General features: G+C 35.9%; 1 protein-coding gene across 1 annotated transcript; it reads left to right on the top strand.

The window, feature by feature from the left end:
- Positions 1-15,104: 15,104 nt before the first annotated feature.
- Positions 15,105-16,238, top strand: LOC129909912 (chymotrypsin BI-like). The gene is made up of 4 exons (XM_055987075.1): positions 15,105-15,416; positions 15,478-15,653; positions 15,710-15,808; positions 15,875-16,238. Exons 1-4 carry the CDS (start codon positions 15,142-15,144, stop codon positions 16,180-16,182), a joined length of 858 nt encoding a protein of 285 aa, XP_055843050.1. The 5' UTR covers positions 15,105-15,141; the 3' UTR covers positions 16,183-16,238.
- The last annotated feature ends 3,258 nt before the right edge of the window (positions 16,239-19,496 follow it).

The following is a 19,496-nucleotide window of genomic DNA, read 5'->3' on the forward strand; positions in this document are numbered from 1 at the left end:
TCTATGCATGTTGGAATATTTATAAAGTTTCCAAAAGGTAAATAGAAAATATTAAATCTCACATGGAATTATTTTATGTTGAATTAAGGATTATTTATTGGTTAGTAGAGTGGCTTTTAAAAAAAAATTGAATAATCTCATATACATTATGATGTAACATCATATCAAGTTAGTTACATTTGAATAGATTTATTTTCAAGTATCAAATTTAATAAGTGCAAACATACGCAGACATTTATAAACGTTTTTGCCACGAGCACTTGCAAAGTACCTACTTGAAAACTTAATCTTTGCTGACGTCAAAATGTAAGAAAGTAATGCGTATAACTTTTTTAATATGATATTGGGAGAGGTAAACTTTAAATCTTTGGTTACAAACCCGAGTCGAACATTTGGCACTATTTAAAACCTAAATATTAACTAAACATTCTTTGTTTAGATTTAATAGGTCATAAATATCACTAGATTTCTAAAGGAAATAGCCTCTACTTAAGACCCCAAATAGTCGGTTATCGGAAAAAATCCCATTTTGGGTAGTTATTTAGGACCAAAAAAAATTTCATTAAAGCCTGTTTAAAACCTAAATATTCTACGAAAACGCATTAAGTCCTATTTATTCTACTTATATTTCCAAAAATTCTATAGGCCCTTTTCTTCTCTCTAGGCTTACTTAATATTTGTTTTTAATAGTTTTCATTAAAAAAATGCGACTTTATTGCGTTAAAGGGTCTTGCAGCTAGAATTCATCCGCGGCGGTGGTCCCAGACATAGTAAGAAAAATTCACAGGTCAGTTTTCATGCGTAATCAATAAAAAAAAGTATTAGTTGCAATACTGTGTCACTGTATTGTATCCTCATAAAACACTGAATGTTTAAAAAATAATAGCGGAAAGATTAATGTTTGTTAAATTAATTTACCAACAAGTCCAGCAATGTAAAAACAAATAAAATAATCGACATATTAGTTGTTATAAGAATCATTCCAATAATGTAAAATTTTAAATAGGTAAATAATATATATACGGTGATCATCCGTCCCGGTTTAGCCGGGACAGTCCCGTATTTCTATAGCTTGTCCCGGGTTTTTATTTAAGAAACCCGGGGCGTATAAATGTCCCGTATTTTAAAATTTGTCCCGTAATTGTTCTGTATTTCCACATTCTCTGATTTTTGTATTCAATATTTTAAATACGGAAAACAAGAAAACAGTGGTTTTACTAGTTTTTCGAATAAGCCATTCGTTTTTTAAATCTTTTCGTCAATTGTTTAGTTCTAGCTTGTGTTTGTCAGGTTGAAAAGTTACGTTAGAAAAACTTTTTTCGAATAAGGAACAACATAATTATGAAAGAAGAAAGAATTCAGCTAAATTTCAACAGTTTTAAGGACATAAAAATGTTGAATTAAATATTACAAAATAAAATTAAAATGTTAAAAAATAGCTCTCACTATTTTGATTAAAAAAATATTTTTTTTAGAATTTATTAACAGTTTACCTATTATAAAACCGATTTCTTAATTTCTGACATCCTCGCAAACAACTTAAATGATTTTAACGAAAATGTTCCCATAAAATAATTTAAGAAATCTTGATACAAAACAATTTCATTTATTTATTTTTTTTTTTTAAACCAATGTTTTCAAAACAATCCAACGAATTTTTCACCGTCACCGTTAATATATACCCTCTAATTTTATCAGAACTCTATTTATTTTTTATACAAAATTGGTAGAAATTCAGTGAGGTTTTTTTTACAAAAAAAAAATGAGTTGCCATATTTCAACTATTCGTATATACCCGTTTTCGAGAAAATTGCAATAACTTGAAAAAACTGTAGGCATGAGAGGCACTTTCTAAAGGAGAAAAAAAAAATTCGCAATTTACAGTACAAATTTCAAAAACTTCGTCCATTCGTTAAGTTAAGCTTCTTGTAGGCATTGATGAACGCACGAACGACACACGGACACAAACCGACCGACCGAAGACGCGAAGAACCAAAATCGTATGCATGCATATTCATGTTCGAAAATCATTTGATTTGTAATTAGTAAAAGAATTTTGTTGTTACACTCATACGACTTCTTTTATTTTGTCCCGACCATTAGATTGAAAATCTTTTTTTTTTCACTTAAATATTAAATTTTATTTTCTTCCACTATCACTTCCACTTATTTTTTATTTTATTTTAAACAAATTTGTTTTCACATTTTTCCTCATTTTTTCAATAAATCATAACAAAATTTGAACCGACACCGATCCGCACACTCCGAATGACGAATGAATTGCACGCGGCAATGACCAAGGTTGTTTCTTGTCTGAACTTGTACTTTTAAAACTTAACTACTATTTGGAGTTTTGATAGCCTCACCCTAGATTTAAGAGTACAAATTGAGGAGTTAAACATTTTCGACACATGAAGAATATTTAGGACTTTAAAAGTGTTTGGTGTTTTAATAGTTCAAACCTAGCTTAAATAGTGTTAATAGTTTCTATCAAGCTTAAAGAGCTTTACAAGTACATATTAGGGTCTAAAAATTCTGGACACAAACAGAATATTTAGGATTAAACTAGTATTTTCAGTTTTAACATTCGTTATTTATCAGTCGTGTAGGCTTCTCAGGAGATACTGAGCCTAGTAAGTTTAAAAAGTCCATATTTAGGTTTATTTTAAAATGAAAAGTACTTGAATAGCATCTGTTAAGCATATTGAGTACTAAATTCGTACATAAAGTTCGACTCGGGAATAAACACGCAATATTATGTTTCAAGGAATGCATCTTCATTTAAATCATATAGGTACTTTTTAGCTAAGAAAACTGCTAAAAAAATCATGAAATATGAACATTATTATATCCACTTATTAAACATTTTAAAAATAATTTATACTTGTTAATTCCCCGTACAAATATTTAGTAGTTTTTATGCATTACAAACAATATAACATTTTGTTGGGCGCCATTTAAATATTGCGATGTTTCTTAACGTTTTATTTAATCTTCAGGTTAAAATTTGACTTTAAGTTAACAAAAACAACGAAAATAGAAGATTTGTAAGTTTTTCAAGTTGAGTTTGCGTTAAAATTCGAAGTTTTGTCTGTAGCTCCCTACACAGAGACAGATAGACAGAAGGGCTTGCGGAACCAACTTTTTTTCGCACTCTCTGCCATTGGGTGATATGCATACAAAATAGTAAATGCTTTTACTTGAAAAATTGTAAAGTATGAACTTTTTTATCCACATTTTGTTCATATTAAACCTAGTTTATACTTATTGATTTCCTATTGCTAGTATTTACTATTTTTTATGCCAACGACGGGCCATTGAAATGTCACGTTTGCAGAGTTTCAAAAGATTGCAATCTTTTTTGAATGCTATATCTTTAATGACTTCAATTAAAAGATTGCATTCATTCACATGTACCTATTTGATACTAACACTTTTTTGTAACCATTAATTTGACTACATTCACTGACTGAATGCAGTCTTTTGGGAATGTATTCTATATGTATTCCTTGGTAGTTTTCCCATTTTTTTGCAATCATTTGCATTCCTTGGCAGTCTTTGCAATTTTTTTTTGCATTAAATTTTAATATTCAATAGTTAATAGTACTTTTTTTTATTAAATTTTAATATAAAAGTTTTAATATAATTTGTATTAACTAAAAAATTTAAATATGTGTTATGTATTAAACTTTAGTACATTTCTGGTGTAGACCCAAAAAAATATTAAAAAATACTCCACAATTTTTAACGGTGTACACATATAAAGCTTACCTATTTTTCTCAAGAGACTGAAAGCGACCTCTAGACAAAAAAAAAATTTCTAAAATTTGTATTTTAAAAGGCATCCTTATGCACATTGCGCCTGCACACATTTATCAAAATCCTCAATTCACCAAATAAAACTTCTCACAATTATTTTACAAATAAAGGATTAAATTAAAAAAAAAAAATATTCATTGGGCGCCATTTATCAACATTTACTAGCAATAAAGGTTTATCTTTTAACTTCTTCTTTAAAGTTGATATACGATTTGAATTTTTTGATGAAACTGCGCTTTATTTAGTATATGTTGGATGCCATTTAAGAATTTATGACCGATTTAAGTTCCTAATATTATTAAGCTAAAATAACACATAAGACTCTCAAAATTTAACAGAACTACTGAAACCTAAATTATTGTAATGTTATGTTTGCTTATTATCTGGATTTTATTACAGATGCAGAACTGAAAGAGTCTTTTAAAAAATCTGCTAAAGCGCATTCATTCATTCAATGGAATTGAATTAATGAGTGCATTCTAATGCACTCTGAACATGCTCATCCAACTACATTTTAATGAGATTTAAATCCTTGAGTAAACAAATTGGCCCTCAAACAATATCCTACAAAGGTTAGATTAAATATAAAAAAGTATTCATTGGGCGCCATTTATCAACATTTAATAGTTATCAAGGATTATCTTCGAATTTAATTTACGGTTTGAAATTTGTTGATGAAACAGTGGTTTATTTAAATGTTGGGCGCTATTTAAGACTTTAAGAGCGGCTATGGTCCTGTCCTAATATAGTTAAGCTAAACGAAACCATATAAGAGACTCTCTAAAGCTTACAGAGCTGTTGAAACCATTGAATAATTACAAATAGAAGTGGACACCCAGGGAAACTTCCGCTGTAAAATTGTCGTCGCTAGTATCGTGCGTTGAATTAAAAAAGCAAATCCAACAATCCAAAAGCAAAGCCAACAATCCAAAAGCAAATCCAGCAACCCAAAATCAAATCCTAAAAAGCTTATACATATGGATAAAAGTTTTCCTATTTCAAAAAGTGGAGATAGCCTAAAGGATAAGGTGCATGCTTGTTAAGTTTACCTGCCCAGGTTCGAATCTGACGGGAGATTGAGATTGTTTTTTTTTTTTTTTCATTACTAGAATAAAAATTAATTAAATTTCTCAAAAAAAATCTCCGCAAAAAAAAAAGTTTCAAATTTTACCGGTATTCGAACCTAGGCCAGTAGGAGTAAAAGGCATCGGCCTTGTTCTCTAGACTAATACGACTTTTTAAAATACCAAAACTTATATCAACAATGGACCAACAGGCCCCCGTGTATGCAACAGCTTAGCTGTGCACCACCCTATTAACCTAACCTAACCTAACCTATATCAATATAAGCTCTTTGAAATGTATAATAATAATTATTAATTTTTTTATGAAGGTTTAAAAAAATTATTAGTTAAGATTCAACTCGAAAATACATGATAGTTGAGGTGCAAACCTGTAGTTCATCTATCTTCCGGTACTCTTATAGTCGCATGAGTAATCTGCGGTGTCACTTCTATTTATAATTATTCAATGCTAATACTGCGTGGAAATTTGATTTTTTGGTTATTTGTTGGAAATTTTCCGTTCGTGACTTGGCCTTACATTTATCGCAATGACTTAGGTAATACACTCTAGTGTCGATTTTTTTTTTTTATTTTGTTCAAATAAGTTTTTGAATTTTTAATCTATAGAACTTGAGTAGTTTTTGAATGAATAAGTTATAGTTATTCAAATGTGCTTCTTGCTACCGCCCCTAAAATTTATTTGTTTATTGCGCATTTTTAGAGACGTGACCTTTCAAAGCAAAAGTTACTTTATAAAATAAAAAATGGTACAAATTAAAAGTTATTTGTATAGAAGATTAGCGTATTTCTTCTTAAACCAAAATATTAAAGGACTTTTTTGCGTTCGCTGAAAGAGCGTTGTGTTGCCACTTTCAAAAAATTTGCGCAAAATAAAGTAGATAACAAAATTTCGCAGTAGATTTTGGAGTGAACACAGTGTCCCGTTTTGATCAATTTTTTTCATTGGGAACACCTGAGACTTACCTGAGAATTTTTCTTACTATGTCTGGGGTGCTAGCCGCCCATGGATTCTTGCTGTAAAGGCCTTAAGTAAATTAAATCGCAATTTTGTAATGAAAATTGAACAACAAATAATAAATGTAAATTTTTTTCGAATCAAAAAAACTGAGTAAAACAAATAGAAAATCTACTGACATACAAAAAACTCCATATTCACCTTTAGGGTTTTTTTCATTTTTTTTTTTCAAGTGACTTGTGAACCCTCTAAAACTTCTTTGATCGATCGGAAAATTTTTTGCAGTTATTTAAGTTCCAAATGGCACCCATCCTGGCTATGTATTTAAAAAAGTAAGACCACTTTTTTTACTCCAACCTAGCGTACACATCATTGGGGCAGCAACATAAAATTTAATCTAAAAAAAAATATTACCTCAGAGGTCCCAAAGAAATAAATTTTTATTTTTTAAAGAAAAATAACATAATATCTTGAGGCCTCAAACAATATTACTTGAATAATCTTAGCGACCAACAAATGATAGGTACATCAGGGTGTCTAAAAAAAATGAAAGCGTATACGTACATTTTTGTCTGTTCCCCAGATATCAAAGGGTCCCCAAAATTAAGTCTTGCCCCGGAGCGGAGGCCCCGACAACTCAACGTACGCCCCTGAGGAGTATGTACATTAGTAAAACCATGGAAAATATGTTATTTGTCTCTTTTGATGAACAGTTTGTTTGTCATTTATCATTTATTACTCAAAATATATGTATACGCAAACGCTACACAGCGCTACACAACGCTTCACAACGCTACGCAACGCTACACAACGCGCCATAACGTGAAACAACGCGATACAAAGCGAACAACAAAATTAAAACACCACACCCAGGGGCGGAGGACTACTAGACAAAAATAAAAACATAATTAAATTAAACATTTAAATATTTCTCTGGGGGGAGGGGTCATATTTTCCTATAAAAAGGGCTACACCACACACAAAATATTCAGTCTGTCCGTGGTCGTCGACCAGTGCACATCGGTAAGCAGCTCCTGGAGATCGGTAAGTGATCGCATGTCACATGAGACATGCATGCATGTTGCATGTTGCATGTTGCATGTTGCATGTTGCATGTGCATGTTTCATGTTACATGTTGCATGTTGCATGCAGCATGTTGCATGTTACTTGTTGCATGTTACATGTTGCATGTTACATGTTGCATGTTACATGTTACATGTTACATGTTACATGTTGCATGTTACATGTTACATGTTACATGTTACATGTTGCATGTTGCATGTTGCAAGTTGCAAGTTGCATGTTGCATGTTGCATGTTGCATGTTGCATGCTGCATGCTGCATGTTGCATGTTGCATGTTGCATGGTGCATGGTGCATGTTGCATGTTGCATGTAGCCTGTTGCATGTTGCATGCAGCATGTTGCATGTTGCGTGACACAACGCGACACAACGCGACACAAAGCGACACAACGCGACAAAAAGCGACACAAAGCGACACAACGCGACACAACGCGACACAACGTGACACAAAGCGACACAAAGCGACACAACGCGACACAACGCTACACAACGCGCCATAACGTGAAACAACGCGATACAAAGCGAACAACAAAATTAAAACACCACACCCAGGGGCGGAGGACTACTAGACAAAAATAAAAACATAATTAAATTAAACATTTAAATATTTCTCTGGGGGGAGGGGTCATATTTTCCTATAAAAAGGGCTACACCACACACAAATTATTCAGTCTGTCCGTGGTCGTCGACCAGTGCACATCGGTAAGCAGCTCCTGGAGATCGGTAAGTGATCGCATGTCACATGAGACATGCATGCATGTTGCATGTTGCATGTTGCATGTGCATGTTGCATGTTACATGTTGCATGTTGCATGTTGCATGCAGCATGTTGCATGTTACTTGTTGCATGTTACATGTTGCATGTTACATGTTGCATGTTACATGTTGCATGTTACATGTTGCATGTTACATGTTACATGTTGCATGTTACATGTTACATGTTACATGTTGCATGTTGCATGGTGCAAGTTGCAAGTTGCATGTTACATGTTACATGTTACATGTTACATGTTACATGTTGCATGTTGCATGTTGCATGTTGCATGCTGCATGCTGCATGTTGCATGTTGCATGTTGCATGTTGCATGTTGCATGTTGCATAGTGCATGTTGCATGTTGCATGTTGCATGTTGCATGTTGCATGTTGCATGAAGCCTGTTGCATGTTGCATGTTGCATGCAGCATGTTGCATGTTGCGTGACACAACGCGACACAACGCGACACAAAGCGACACAAAGCGACACAAAGCGACACAACGCGACACAACGCGACACAGCGCGACACAACGCGACACAACGCGACACAAAGCGACACAACGCGACACAACGCGACACAACGCGGCACAAAAAGACACAACGCGACACAACGCGACACAGCGCGACACAAAGCGACACAACGCGACACAACGCGACACAAAGCGACACAAAGCGACACAACGCGACACAACGCGACACAACGCGACACAAAGCGACACAAAGCGACACAAAGCGACACAACGCGACACAAAGCGACACAAAGCGACACAACGTGACACAAAGCGACACAAAGCGACACAAAGCGACACAAAGCGACACAAAGCGACACAAAGCGACACAAAGCGTTGTGTCGCTTTGTGTCGCGTTGTGTCGCTTTGTGTCGCGTTGTGTCGCGTTGTGTCGCGTTGTGTCGCGTTGTGTCGCGCTGTGTCGCTTTGTGTCGCGTTGTGTCGCTTTGTGTCGCTTTGTGTCGCGTTTTGTCGCGTTGTGTCGCGTTGTGTCGCTTTGTGTCGCTTTTTGTCGCTTTGTGTCGCTTTGTGTCGCGTTGTGTCGCGTTGTGTCGCGTTGTGTCGCGTTGTGTCGCGTTGTGTCGCGTTGCGTTGCGTTGTGTCGCGTTGTGTCGCTTTGTGTCGCTTTGTGTCGCTTTGTGTCGCTTTGTGTCGCATTGTGTCGCTTTGTGTCGCGTTGTGTCGCGTTGTGTCGCGTTGTGTCGCGTTGTGTCGCGTTGTGTCGCTTTGTGTCGCTTTGTGTCGCGTTGTGTCGCGTTGTGTCGCGTTGTGTCGCTTTTTGTCGCGTTGTGTCGCTTTGTGTCGCGTTGTGTCGCGTTGTGTCGCTTTGTGTCGCGCTGTGTCGCGTTGTGTCGCGTTGTGTCGCGTTGTGTCTTTTTGTGCCGCGTTGTGTCGCGTTGTGTCGCGTTGTGTCGCTTTGTGTCGCTTTGTGTTGCGTTGTGTCGCGTTGTGTCGCGTTGTGTCGCGTTGTGTCGCGCTGTGTCGCTTTGTGTCGCGTTGTGTCGCTTTGTGTCGCTTTTTGTCGCGTTGTGTCTTTTTGTGTCGCGTTGTGTCGCTTTGTGTCGCGTTGTGTCGCGTTGTGTCGCGTTGTGTCGCGTTGTGTCGCTTTGTGTCGCGTTGTGTCGCGCTGTGTCGCTTTGTGTCGCGTTGTGTCGCTTTGTGTCGCTTTTTGTCGCGTTGTGTCGCTTTGTGTCGCGTTGTGTCGCGTTGTGTCGCTTTGTGTCGCTTTGTGTCGCGTTGTGTCGCGTTGTGTCGCGTTGTGTCGCGTTGTGTCGCGCTGTGTCGCTTGTGTCGCGTTGTGTCGCGTTGTGTCGCGTTGTGTCGCTTTGTGTCGCGCTGTGTAGCGTTGTGTCGCGTTGTGTCGCTTTGTGTCGCTTTTTGTCGCTTTGTGTCGCTTTGTGTCGCGTTGTGTCGCGTTGTGTCGCGTTGTGTCGCGTTGTGTCGCTTTGTGCCGCTTTGTATCGCTTTGTGTCGCGTTGTGTCGCGTTGTGTCGCGTTTTGTCGCGTTGTGTCGCGTTGTGTCGCTTTGTGTCGCTTTTTGTCGCTTTGTGTCGCTTTGTGTCGCGTTGTGTCGCGTTGTGTCGCGTTGTGTCGCGTTGTGTCGCGTTGTGTCGCGTTGCGTTGCGTTGTGTCGCGTTGTGTCGCTTTGTGTCGCTTTGTGTCGCTTTGTGTCGCTTTGTGTCGCATTGTGTCGCTTTGTGTCGCGTTGTGTCGCGTTGTGTCGCGTTGTGTCGCGTTGTGTCGCGTTGTGTCGCTTTGTGTCGCTTTGTGTCGCGTTGTGTCGCGTTGTGTCGCGTTGTGTCGCTTTTTGTCGCGTTGTGTCGCTTTGTGTCGCGTTGTGTCGCGTTGTGTCGCTTTGTGTCGCGCTGTGTCGCGTTGTGTCGCGTTGTGTCGCGTTGTGTCTTTTTGTGCCGCGTTGTGTCGCGTTGTGTCGCGTTGTGTCGCTTTGTGTCGCTTTGTGTTGCGTTGTGTCGCGTTGTGTCGCGTTGTGTCGCGCTGTGTCGCTTTGTGTCGCGTTGTGTCGCTTTGTGTCGCTTTTTGTCGCGTTGTGTCTTTTTGTGTCGCGTTGTGTCGCTTTGTGTCGCGTTGTGTCGCGTTGTGTCGCGTTGTGTCGCGTTGTGTCGCTTTGTGTCGCGTTGTGTCGCGCTGTGTCGCTTTGTGTCGCGTTGTGTCGCTTTGTGTCGCTTTTTGTCGCGTTGTGTCGCTTTGTGTCGCGTTGTGTCGCGTTGTGTCGCGTTGTGTCGCGTTGTGTCGCGTTGTGTCGCGTTGTGTCGCGTTGTGTCGCGTTGTGTCGCTTTGTGTCGCGTTGTGTCGCGTTGTGTCGCGTTGTGTCGCTTTGTGTCGCTTTTTGTCGCGTTGTGTCGCTTTGTGTCGCGTTGTGTCGCGTTGTGTCGCTTTGTGTGGCGCTGTGTCGCGTTGTGTCGCGTTGTGTCGCGTTGTGTCGCGTTGTGTCTTTTTGTGCCGCGTTGTGTCGCGTTGTGTCGCGTTGTGTCGCTTTGTGTCGCTTTGTGTCGCGTTGTGTCGCGTTGTGTCGCGTTGTGTCGCGTTGTGTCGCGCTGTGTCGCTTTGTGTCGCGTTGTGTCGCTTTGTGTCGCTTTTTGTCGCGTTGTGTCTTTTTGTGTCGCGTTGTGTCGCTTTGTGTCGCGCTGTGTCGCGTTGTGTCGCGATGTGTCGCTTTGTGTCGCGTTGTGTCGCGTTGTGTCGCGTTGTGTCGCGTTGTGTCGCGTTGTGTCGCGTTGTGTCGCGTTGTGTCGCTTTGTGTCGCGTTGTGTCGCGTTGTGTCGCGTTGTGTCGCTTTGTGTCGCGTTGTGTCGCGTTGTGTCGCGTTGTGTCGCGTTGTGTCGCGTTGTGTCGCTTTGTGTCGCGTTGTGTCGCGTTGTGTCGCGTTGTGTCGCTTTGTGTCGCTTTTTGTCGCGTTGTGTCGCTTTGTGTCGCGTTGTGTCGCGTTGTGTCACGCAACATGCAACATGCTGCATGCAACATGCAACAGGCTACATGCAACATGCAACATGCAACATGCACCATGCAACATGCACCATGCAACATGCAACATGCAACATGCAGCATGCAGCATGCAACATGCAACATGCAACTTGCAACTTGCAACATGCAACATGCAACATGTAACATGTAACATGTAACATGCAACATGTAACATGTAACATGTAACATGCAACATGTAACATGCAACATGTAACATGCAACAAGTAACATGCAACATGCTGCATGCAACATGCAACATGTAACATGAAACATGCACATGCAACATGCAACATGCAACATGCATGCATGTCTCATGTGACATGCGATCACTTACCGATCTCCAGGAGCTGCTTACCGATGTGCACTGGTCGACGACCACGGACAGACTGAATATTTTGTGTGTGGTGTAGCCCTTTTTATAGGAAAATATGACCCCTCCCCCCAGAGAAATATTTAAATGTTTAATTTAATTATGTTTTTATTTTTGTCTAGTAGTCCTCCGCCCCTGGGTGTGGTGTTTTAATTTTGTTGTTCGCTTTGTATCGCGTTGTTTCACGTTATGGCGCGTTGTGTAGCGTTGCGTAGCGTTGTGAAGCGTTGTGTAGCGCTGTGTAGCGTTTGCGTATACATATATTTTGAGTAATAAATGATAAATGACAAACAAACTGTTCATCAAAAGAGACAAATAACATATTTTCCATGGTTTTACTAATGTACATACTCCTCAGGGGCGTACGTTGAGTTGTCGGGGCCTCCGCTCCGGGGCAAGACTTAATTTTGGGGACCCTTTGATATCTGGGGAACAGACAAAAATGTACGTATACGCTTTCATTTTTTTTAGACACCCTGATGTACCTATCATATGTTGGTCGCTAAGATTATTCAAGTAATATTGTTTGAGGCCTCAAGATATTATGTTATTTTTCTTTAAAAAATAAAAATTTATTTATTTGGGACCTCTGAGGTAATATTTTTTTTTAGATTAAATTTTATGTTGCTGCCCCAATGATGTGTACGCTAGGTTGGAGTAAAAAAAGTGGTCTTACTTTTTTAAATACATAGCCAGGATGGGTGCCATTTGGAACTTAAATAACTGCAAAAAATTTTCCGATCGATCAAAGAAGTTTTAGAGGGTTCACAAGTCACTTGAAAAAAAAAATGAAAAAAACCCTAAAGGTGAATATGGAGTTTTTTGTATGTCAGTAGATTTTCTATTTGTTTTACTCAGTTTTTTTGATTCGAAAAAAATTTACTTTTATTATTTGTTGTTCAATTTTCATTACAAAATTGCGATTTAATTTACTTAAGGCCTTTACAGCAAGAATCCATGGGCGGCTAGCACCCCAGACATAGTAAGAAAAATTCTCAGGTAAGTCTCAGGTGTTCCCAATGAAAAAAGTTGATCAAAACGGGACACTGTGTTCACTCCAAAATCTACTGCGAAATTTTGTTATCTACTTTATTTTGCGCAAATTTTTTGAAAGTGGCAACACAACGCTCTTTCAGCGAACGCAAAAAAGTCCTTTAATATTTTGGTTTAAGAAGAAATACGCTAATCTTCTATACAAATAACTTTTAATTTGTACCATTTTTTATTTTATAAAGTAACTTTTGCTTTGAAAGGTCACGTCTCTAAAAATGCGCAATAAACAAATAAATTTTAGGGGCGGTAGCAAGAAGCACATTTGAATAACTATAACTTATTCATTCAAAAACTACTCAAGTTCTATAGATTAAAAATTCAAAAACTTATTTGAACAAAATAAAAAAAAAAAAAATCGACACTAGAGTGTATTACCTAAGTCATTGCGATAAATGTAAGGCCAAGTCACGAACGGAAAATTTCCAACAAATAACAAAAAATCAAATTTCCACGCAGTATTAGCATTGAATAATTATAAATAAAAGTGACACCGCAGATTACTCATGCGACTATAAGAGTACCGGAAGATAGATGAACTACAGGTTTGCACCTCAACTATCATGTATTTTCGAGTTGAATCTTAACTAATAATTTTTTTAAACCTTCATAAAAAAATTAATAATTATTATTATACATTTCAAAGAGCTTATATTGATATAAGTTTTGGTATTTTAAAAAGTCGTATTAGTCTAGAGAACAAGGCCGATGCCTTTTACTCCTACTGGCCTAGGTTCGAATACCGGTAAAATTTGAAACTTTTTTTTTTGCGGAGATTTTTTTTGAGAAATTTAATTAATTTTTATTCTAGTAATGTAGAAAAAAAAAACAATCTCAATCTCCCGTCAGATTCGAACCTGGGCAGGTAAACTTAACAAGCATGCACCTTATCCTTTAGGCTATCTCCACTTTTTGAAATAGGAAAACTTTTATCCATATGTATAAGCTTTTTAGGATTTGATTTTGGGTTGCTGGATTTGCTTTTGGATTGTTGGCTTTGCTTTTGGATTGTTGGATTTGCTTTTTTAATTCAACGCACGATACTAGCGACGACAATTTTACAGCGGAAGTTTCCCTGGGTGTCCACTTCTATTTGTAATTATTCAATGTTTTTATTCTAGTAATGTAAAAAAAAAAAAAAACAATCTCAATTTTCCCGTCAGATTCGAACTTAGGTAGGTAAACTTAACAGACATATGGATAAAAGTTTTCCTATTTCAAAAAGTGGAGATAGCCTAGAGGATAAGGTGCATGCTTGTTAAGTTTACCTGCCCAGGTTCGAATCTGACGGGAGATTGAGATTGTTTTTTTTTCTACATTACTAGAATAAAAATTAATTAAATTTCTCAAAAAAATTTCCGCAAAAAAAAAAGTTTCAAATTTTACCGGTATTCGAACCTAGGCCAGTAGGAGTAAAAGGCATCGGCCTTGTTCTCTAGACTAATACGACTTTTCAAAATACGAAAACTTATATCAATATAAGCTCTTTGAAATGTATAATAATAATTATTAATTTTTTTATGATGGTTTAAAAAAAATTATTAGTTAAGACTCAACTCGAAAATACATGATAGTTGAGGCGCAAACCTGTAGTTCATCTATCTTCCGGTACTCTTATAGTCGCATGAGTAATCTGCGGTGTCACTTCTATTTGTAATTATTCAATGGTTGTATATGTTAATTTTTGTTTAAGTACCATCATCATTGATATCGTTACTATTGTTACTTTCAATATTTCGTTACTTTTTCAGTATCAGTAACTAAACAAAAGAGTAATGACGTTGTTTAGGATGTGACGTTTCGTTACTCGTTATTGTAACGAAAAACACTTTCCCTGTCACCACAGATCAAAGTCATTTAGAAATGCCAATAAACAAAACGAGTTTTTTTATACGTTGGGCGCCATTTAACTCCTAGGGTACTGACAGTTTCCTTAAATAAAGTTCTTCAAAAGCCGAAGTTTTAAATTGATTGTTATTTTTAGGAAAATAAAGATATAGTTTATTTACTTGTAGGGTGCCATTGAAATCTTAAGTTATGCTAACAAAATCTTCTAAAAGCTATGAGTTTTCTACTCTAGAGCCTTCAAAACATATGGGTGTATATTGAAATGTTCTATTTGACAAATTGAATTAATTTCAGTTTTAGAACAGAGATCAGGACCTACTAGCTCGTTGGGCGCCATTTCAGATCTGTAAAGTACAGATAAACTGAGTGCCAGAAATTCATTCTTTATGTATAATGGCAAGTCATTATCATAATAAACCCTTTCCTCCTTCTTTATCCATATTTTAATCGCAGAACAAGCCCTAATTTAACTCTTCATTAAATCATGTTAGGAATTTTAGCACAAGAGGCTAATTCGTCCAAGAAAAATTTGAAGTGTGTCTGAGTACTTTTAAACCAAGCACACTTACACTTCAAAAAATTAATTTTTCAACAAGCTTAGTTAAAAGTGAAGTGTTACTTTGTAAAGTATAAATAAGCTGAAGAAATTACATCAAATTATCAGTATTCATTTGATTAATTCACAATGAAGTTCTTGATTGCTTTAGCACTTTTCGTAGCTTCCACCGCTGCATTGGATTGGAATCAAATCCTTCCAATGAGCGTAGACCATAGGGTCGAAGCTCTTCGTTCATCTGCAGCTGGTGATAATGGTCGCATTACCAATGGCAACCTTGCTAATCCTAAACAATTCCCATATCAAGCTGGTTTGATGTTGCATTTGGCTAAGGGTTCCGCCTGGTGTGGTGGTACTTTGATTTCAAACCGTTGGGTACTCACTGCAGCTCATTGCACTGATTCGTAAGTTGACTCTTGTTGGAAATAATAGATCTATTTGACATATTTTTTTTATTGTTGATAGAATCAACTCAGTTGATGTCTACCTTGGAGCTACAGATCGTTCCAACCGCAACGAACCCGGTCAGAAGATCATCCGTGTTGACAAAAAAGATGTCATCGTTCACGAACAATGGAATCCAAGCACCCTCATGAATGATATTTCTTTGATCAAATTGCCATCTCCAGTATCATTGAACGGTTAGTGTCCTTTTCCAGAAACCTGTATTTCTTGAACTAAATAACATCAATTTCAGCTTATATTCAACCTGCTAAATTGCCAAAGATGAATGGCAAATACTCCAACTATGCCGGATCCAAAGCTATTGCTTCCGGTTGGGGAAAAATCACCGACTGTAAGTCTCATTACATTTAGCAAAAACTTTGAAAACAATAATTTTGTTCCATGTTTCATTCTAAAGCTGCTACCTCTGCCACTGACAAACTTCGTTGGATTGAAGTTCCAGTTATGACCAACTCTGCTTGCAGCCCCTACTTCGGAGGATCCGTCAAGGACACTCATGTTTGCATTAGCACCAAGGGGGCCAAGTCCACCTGCAATGGTGATTCTGGTGGCCCACTTGTTTTGGCTGACGGAAGCAACACTGTTATTGGAGCCACTTCATTCGGTATTGCCTTGGGCTGTGAGAAGGGATGGCCAGGTGTATTCACCCGAGTCACTTCTTACTTGGATTGGATCCAAAAGAAGAGTGGTGTTGTCAACAAGTAAATTATTTTGTAATATTTTAAATGGTTCATTAAAAATGACATTTTAAAAGCTACAAATGTTGGTTCAAATTACGTAACGTTATATTTTATGTAACATTACACTCCGTAACGTTATGTAACGTTTTCGCTTCAAATTTGTATGAACATTTTTAATTGTTTATTGCTCAATATTTCGTAACGAAAGGTTCAATATTTCGTAATGAAAGTTAACAATATTTCGTAATGAAAGTTACTAAAAGCGGTAACTTAAGAAAATTGTGTTCAACTGTAGGATCAGGTTTAAGCATCGTCGATAAGAATCGAACATTGGAGAAATATAATTGTGAACTTAACGAAAGATTGCATCTTAAAGTTTGGCAAAATAAAAAGTAACTAGGGACAAAAGACAGTAAATAAATTGATAGTTTAACTTTGTAGCAGCTTTTGACATCTTCGTTAAAGATCTTATATCGATATCAGTTTATAGTCAACTTAACAAAAGGCTAAATATTTTGAACATTACTTAGATAAGGGAAAAAGTCAGTCATTTAGTGTTTCAACTGTAAGATCTGTTTACTGACATATTCGCTAAAAATCGGTACCAACTTAACGTAAGACTCATCGTTCCAGTATGTTAATTGCTTGGAGTGAAAAAGTGAAGCAGTAACGCAATATTATTGGATGAACTTTAACAGCAGTTTTTACTTGCCATCTTCGTTAAGTTAAGTATTTGTGGTCAACTTAACGAAAGAATCATCGTTTTATCTTTAAAACTACTTAGCCCTGATTTTTCAATCGTCAGTTAGACTATCAGAAGAATAAAAGTCAATATAAAAAAAACTTTTATTCCTACAAATAAGCTCTATCTGAGGTTTATCTGACTATTGAAAAATTGGCCCTTAGAGGAACAACATAAAAACAGAATATTTGTTTTAAAATTGTCATTAAAAACAGGTAGGTACATATATCAATACCAACTTATCGAAATACTTTAATACCCTATGTATTCTCCCACACAGTCACAACTTATAAGAGTCACAATTTTTCGTGTTGTGAGTTGTGATGTGCTCCATAGGAGATCACAACTTTGAGAATTTTTGTGACTGTCATAAGTTGTGACATTCTCCTGACTTTATTCAAGTAAACTACAATCTCATATAAATGAAACTTTTTCTTAAAACATAGATTAGAAATTTACAGGGATATTTATTAGATTTTTGTTCTTCTTAGACACTACTTAACTTTTTTCAAATTGTGGGAAATATGCTTTATTTAATATAAATAAATATCAAATTTTTCAATGTTAACACAATCTATACTTAGACACAATTTTGACAGCCATGCCCATAAGACAACAACGTTCATAAATAAATATAAAAGTGCAATATACATGTTAAATTATTAAATTGTAAATGTCCCATAAGGATTTCATATAAATTAAAAAAATGTAAACAACATAGTAAGTAGGGTGGGTCAAAAAAATGGAAATTCGTTTTTTTGATTTGGTACTTCAAAAACTCGATTGCTAGACACCTCTAGAATATACTCACCAAATATGAGCTCTTTATCTTAATGGGAAGGTCCTCCGCTTTTCAATTTTCCATTTTTACATCAAGCTTCTACCAAAAAATAAATAATTTTTTTATTAATTGAATTTTTAGCCAATTAGAAAATTGAACGCTCTACAAAAAAGGTTAAATACACTTTTTTGAATTATCTAACCGTTTAGTAGATATTTGAGGTCCAAATATCGAGAAAATCTTTAAAAATTATTTTTTCTTCTTAATTTTGTAACAAATTGAAAAATTATAATAATCAAACGCGCATGACATATTCTTGTAGGAAACAAATTGCTCCACAAAATATTCGCATCCAAGTCGCAATGCATATCATAGGGACCACAAGAAAACTATTGAAATCAGTGGGCATTGGTTTGGATGCGAATATCTTCTAAACGGTTAAAGCAACCAATTTGAAGCCAAGGACTTTTTTGTAGAACATTTAAGCCCCTACAATAGTCCATCTTACTAATTTAATAATAATGACTTTTCAGTGAATTAGAAAATTTTTAAAAGTAAAAAAAAGTTTTTATATTTTTGTTTAACTTTGACCTCGAATATCTTTCAAATCGTTAGATTAATAAAAAAAGTTAATAAGACCTTTTTTGTGAAGCAATTTGTTTCCTACAAGAATATGTCATGCGCGTTTGATTATTATAATTTTTCAATTTGTTACAAAATTAAGAAGAAAAAACGAATTTTTAAAGATTTTCACGTTTTTTGGACCTTAAATATCTACTAAACGGTTAGATAATTTAAAAAAGTGTATTTAACCTTTTTTGTAGAGCGTTCAATTTTCTACAAGAATATGTAAAAAAAATTGGCTAAAAATTCAATAAAAAAAAAATATTTTTTTTTTAATAGAAGCTTGATGTAAAAATGGAAAATTGAAAAGCGGAGGACCTTCCCATTAAGATAAAGAGCTCATATTTGGTGAGTATATTCTAGAGGTGTCTAGCAATCGAGTTTTCGAGGTACCAAATCAAAAAAAGAATTTCGATTTTTTTGACCCACCCTAATAGTACGTCAAACAAAATTTATAACAAATAATCATTTTTAGCAAAAAAACAGAACCGACTTCCATGGCTCAAAACTGGGTTTTATGATTTTTAAAATAGTTCCTATGGCTAAATGAAGATGAAATTGAAATGGGACCACACTGCAGCCACCAGCTTTCCAATACAAAAAGATTTATCAAAATTTGTTCACTCAGTCCAAAGTTACATAACAAAAAAAACATAAAAAAAAAAAAAAAAAAAAAATACAGACGAATTGAATACCTCCTCCTTTTTGGAAGTCGGTAAAAACTATAGAAAATTCAAATATTGTTAAACGTTATAGGCCCAATAAAAATTACCCTTGAAAAAGTTGGAAAATAACCAACGAAACGTCGCGAATTTTTTTTTTAAATGGATTAATTTGTTTTTATTAGGTATATCTGATATTTTATTACATACAAAATAACAGATCAAAAAGCCTAATTAAAATACTTAATAATTAATTTAAAATCAATTGATCAAATTCTTTAAAATAACAACAAACAAGGTTTTTGAACACATTTTCAAATTTAAACAGTTGTTTAAAGTTAAACAACGTTCATAAATTAAGGTGTTAATATACTAGGCTTATTTGTCAAACAAAAACTTGAAGTGTGTCTGAGTAATTTTGAAAATTAATTTTTCAACAGACCTAGTTAAAAGTGAAGTGCTACTTTGTTAAGTATAAATATGCTGAAGAAATTACATCAAATTATCAGTATTCATTTGATTAGTTCACA

The sequence above is a fragment of the Episyrphus balteatus genome, chromosome 2, assembly GCF_945859705.1.
Source record: "Episyrphus balteatus chromosome 2, idEpiBalt1.1, whole genome shotgun sequence".
Lineage (NCBI taxonomy): Eukaryota > Metazoa > Arthropoda > Insecta > Diptera > Syrphidae > Episyrphus > Episyrphus balteatus.